Below are 4,871 nucleotides of genomic sequence, written 5' to 3'. Positions count from 1 at the left end.
TAGGAATAATTCATATTTATTATTTAAAAAAATGGGAATGAGTTATCCAAATTTCTTAAAGGTTAAAGTAAATCTCCTTCTTGGTTTTGATTAGTAGAAAAATAGTCCAAATGGCTCTTTTACTGTTAAAGGTTGCCGACCCCTGAGCTAGAGCAATCCAGCGTTTGCACCGGAGTCAGAGTGGATGCAGTATTAGCCCAGGGTGAGATCTATTTACAGAAGAAAAAAAAATATTATAACATAGATATTTTTATGAGAAGATTTACAAAATCCTATCAAAGCATTAAAAGAATCTAATGTTTATATCGACAAAATCAATTTTAAAAAGTCAACAGGTGTTTCAAAAACTTGCAATCGTATAGAGTTGCCAAATAAAACTCTTTACATATTTTTACAACAAAGTACCAATTTACTCAATGGTAATTTATCATAACAATTACACATCTGATGTGCTTAGTGTGTCAGTGTTTTACCTTTTAGTTCTATAAATCAATCTAATTTTGAAAAAGCAGCACTAACATTTTTTGTACATTGTTTCTTTTAAAAAGCAGGTTAAAATTTTTTATTCATAACATTTGAATCCAAATCATGTCATTCTGCGACAAGAAAACTTCAGTTAAAAATTCTTCCACAGTAGAAAAAAAAGCAAAACTACTACAGCGCCAATAGCAGAACACCAACCAATCACAGGTCACTTTCCATGCTGTCACCTGGACTGCTGTTATGTTTATTTTTTTCTATTTTTTATGACGTTTAGCTGGAGCTCTAGTAAACATGCAGTTTTGTACTGTCCTTTTTTCCCCGGCATTTCTTGCACTAGATTTGAAACCAATTACTGTTGACCTTGACGAGCTTCACTACCTAGAAACATCCTCAGCATTTTATGATAATCAAACCGTGTGCCTCGCAGACTTTAAATGTGCCATTTTTAATAATAGCACTTCTGTTTAAACCTCTTGCCTTCAAGGCTTAAGGTTTTTCCTTAAGTGGTAAAGTCAACTAAATCAACAAAAGGTATAAAAAATTAGTCTCAAATTTATTTCATATGGTGTTATTTACTGTTTTAAAACCTTTTTTGTTTTGGCCATGCAAATTGTTTCAAACAGCACTGACTTAGGTTCATTTAATTTTGCAGATATTTAAAAACAATCTGTCAACATCAGGTCTGTTTGTAATTTCACCAGGGGATTGCGTTACATTTTAAAGATGAATATATATTTTAAAGTAGCAACATTGATTGTATATGAAAACTGGAGTGAGTGACTCCTCCCCCATAGACTTCTACTGAGAAATAAACAACTATTACTCATTCTTTTTGTCAATATTACCATTCTCACTCTACCCTTTTTTTGTAACATGTTCTTGCTAATTCTATTTTTTTTAATCATTTTTCAGTTGTACAAGTTCATGAAGTGAACTGGCCAATCAGATGCTTCAATAAAAGTATGTGGTCTCACATTGAAAGGGTTTGATTGACAGATTTGTCCAAGTCCAGTTTCAAGTAGTAGGGATGTGGGTTTCTAACAAGCTCAGTGCTGATTGGTCAGAGTGGTTGCCATAGAAATCTTGAGTCAGACCGACTCGAACCACTCACTGCTTATTTTATATTTTATATTGATTGTATGCTTTTGTACAATTCCCGGTATGAAGCCCAATGAGACAATTGTTTTCAATTCAATTCATTTTTATTTATATAGCCCAAAATCACAAAGGAAATTTGCCTCATCGGGCTTCATGCAGGTAATTTTACAGATGCAGAAAATTAGTAATAAAATATGAACAATTGCTAAAAACTAAACAGACCAAATAAAACTGGTTATCCCTGCCCTTAGACCCTCCATTGGTGACATTGGGCTATATAAATAAAATTTAATTGCATTGTTGACGATTTCCGGTTCCAACATGGCGGTAAAAATTAATTTCATTTTGTTGGAGCCGCAAGTAAGCCATGTTTTATGGGTGATGTCACATTCACTCTATCCAGTTCTCATATACAGTCCCTGGGTAGCATCTAATGCTAAGGTCACAACTACCACTGCACGATGGAGAAGCATCAGCAGAATTTCAAGAATTCATTCTGCCACCTGATGTTTTTGAAAATTGTTGGCGTGGTCATGAATATAGAGAGAGGCAGTCGGACGTACAGAATGCCCCGCTTTTAATATACCCCCGGGCTACTGCTACTGGGCGGCACTTGATATCAACATCTGTCATCCGCAGACATTTAGCCTACACGTCGTCCAATCAGAGATGCTGCTGGCCGGCTATCCGCCCTATGGCCGGTCACCAAGCTGTCTTACAATTTTGTAATGGCGTCACCCCTGCCTGCCACTGTCACTGTGCCACCTCAAAATGTACCCTGACGGCTATGAGAAAAATTATCTGGTCGGGGTAAAATTCTAACTTTTTTATCTTAAACCTCCGCGGCCACCGTAAAAATGTAATTCCCGATTACAAATGCCACCACCTGTTGAATTTGCTGAAAAACTTGCATTTAGGTCATTGCGCTGTGGCCTTTTAGGATATGTGACTGCATTCTTAGCATTTACGCAAGCCTTAAAATTAAAATTTGGGTGACTTTGAAATATTTAGTGTACAGAAGCTCCAATTCCAGCTGAATTTGGATAAAAGACTGATCTGTTGCTCCTTTTTTTTGCAGGCGCTCAGTACGTCAAATGCAGAGCCCAGAGATGCTCCGAGGGCAGCAAGCAGTACCTCTTCCCTGGATATGTAGACACCAACTCTCTAGTCGTACAGGACGAATATGTTTTTACGCAGGTTTGCACAATAACAGATGACTTTTATTGATCAAAGTAAACCAGTTGCCCTCGTCTTTTTTATTTAAAGGTTGCTGTGCCTGAACTTTAATATTATTATTGTTCTTTTTTTGGCTTATTTATATGTTGCTCTCATGTGCACCCAGTTTGTGCTTTTCCATCAAAGCAACATAATGGCTTTTCCCAAAGCACCTGTTCCCCGCCGCTCGACGTATGTTTTGATTATGTTTTGTCTCGTTCACGTCAAGGCAAGCTCAGTGTTTGAGTTTTCGTCCCTGACAAATGTGTTTGGAAACCGTGAGCATGTGGAACCATGAATAGACAGCTTGGTGTCCTTATTCCAATTCACTCTGACTTTGACTTAAATTAGACGGACGCACTCAGGGTCATCATTAGAAATTTAATTTTCAAATGTTCTTCACTGTCATTGATTTCTGTCCACCGCTGTGCTGTTTTCTGTCTGTTAGTCGGGCTTGACGCATTTCATCATCCTCATTCCATTCCAGATAACTTTGAAAGAAATCCATGATGGTTCTGCTTTTTATTTTCTGTTCCCTTTTCATTTTTAATCTGCTTATTCCCTCTTATTTTGAAATGTGAAAATACTTCTTTCAACAATGAAATTATGACCTAATTTCACTTTCAACACACGTAATCCAGTTTTTATTGGAATGATTATTATTTAAGAGTAAAAAACTGTGCAAGGAAAAAGCTAAAAAAAAATTTAAAGTCGAAGTTGTGATTCAATAAAGCTTTCAAACTGCATTTAGTGGCAATTTATTCATCTCGCTCGAGATTGAATGTCAAGGCGGAGGCAGACATGAGAAAGATGGTGGTGAATATAACTGGACACAGAGAGGGCGTCTGCTGCTACAGCTGCGGTGGCACAGATGACTTTCTTGTGACTTTCATTGCTCGGGGCAGTTGGATTTAACTTGACAAAGAGTAATGAGGTTATCGATTGGGCTACAACGAAATAAGCAGTCTTCAACACCTCCAAAGTCTCATGGGAGAGAAAGAACAGCCAAGTGCAACATCCTCAAAAATGTGGCCTGGGAAAATGCAGCTCATTGATTTTCGATAGATTATTCCATTAGAGCCCTAATGTAGTGTGTTGGGGGACAAACACCATCCTTCTAGTTGATTAGAAAATAAGTAATCAAGTACTGTTGCCCCGCCTGTAAGTGGAGAGGATAGTTGTAGTGCATTAAGATCTTCAGCATGTACTGTGGATAAATTCAGCATCATTTTCGATGCCTCTTAGCCTTCTGAATAATTGAGGTAATATTAATATCTGTAGTGCCTCCGATTTTATTCGGCCTTCAACACTGCGGGAAGAAAAGTGCAATTACAGGCCTTTTATCAAGTCAACCATGCATTGTTTATTAATTTTCCGTCTTCAGGAGATGTTTGAGCCACATTTGATAACAGACTCCCGTTTGAGATGAAAGCTGATTCTCATCCATTCCTATTCAAATATTTAAAATCTAACATTTTCAGAAAAAATTAAAAAAAAAAAATCCAAGATTTCAGACAATTAGTGCTGCCAAATGATATCCTCAGAATCGCATTGCGGTGTGTAATCCACCCTCTGACATATAGCCAGAGATATTAAAATTGCAACCTATAGTAGCTGGGAAATGAAATGGTTCCATGAGCTTATTTGAAGTAGATATAAATTTGCAAATTAAGTACACTGTGACGGTAAAAAAATAAATAAATAAAGTAGGGAAGCAATTTTTGGGCATTCCAATGGAAAAATGATTTTGGGAAATTGGGTTCGCTGCGAGAAACAAACTCCAGTCGGAATCAAACTGGAATAATTGCGTTAGGAGCATGCGCTGCACCCAGTTAAATTAACCATCGGGAGGAGATATGCGCTCACAGTAATATCGTGCAGGTCCATCTCTGATTGTGTTTCCATGCACAAGTTGTACGAGTATCCTTCACACTGTTTGGTTCGCAACTGGCTGGAAGGTGCAAAATTAGCTTATTTTCCTGTTCAACCAAAACTGCAAAGTGACACAATTCTATTAAGTTGATAAATTATTTTTCTGAGATGAGCTTTTGCTAAATACTTTTGTCTAATTAATG

General features: G+C 37.1%; 1 protein-coding gene across 2 annotated transcripts in view; it reads left to right on the top strand.

Annotated features, from left to right (window-relative positions):
* Window positions 1-4,871, top strand: part of sorcs3b (sortilin related VPS10 domain containing receptor 3b) — a 67,231-nt gene that overhangs the window by 30,972 nt on the left and 31,388 nt on the right. For both annotated transcript variants that reach the window (XM_024296665.2, XM_024296664.2), the window contains exon 7: window positions 2,660-2,778. In XM_024296665.2, the coding sequence (XP_024152433.1) occupies window positions 2,660-2,778 (119 nt within the window). The remainder of the gene's footprint in view (window positions 1-2,659; window positions 2,779-4,871) is intronic.

This window comes from Oryzias melastigma, linkage group LG15 (assembly GCF_002922805.2).
Source record: "Oryzias melastigma strain HK-1 linkage group LG15, ASM292280v2, whole genome shotgun sequence".
NCBI lineage: Eukaryota > Metazoa > Chordata > Actinopteri > Beloniformes > Adrianichthyidae > Oryzias > Oryzias melastigma.
This window is presented reverse-complemented; position numbering and strand designations above follow the sequence as displayed.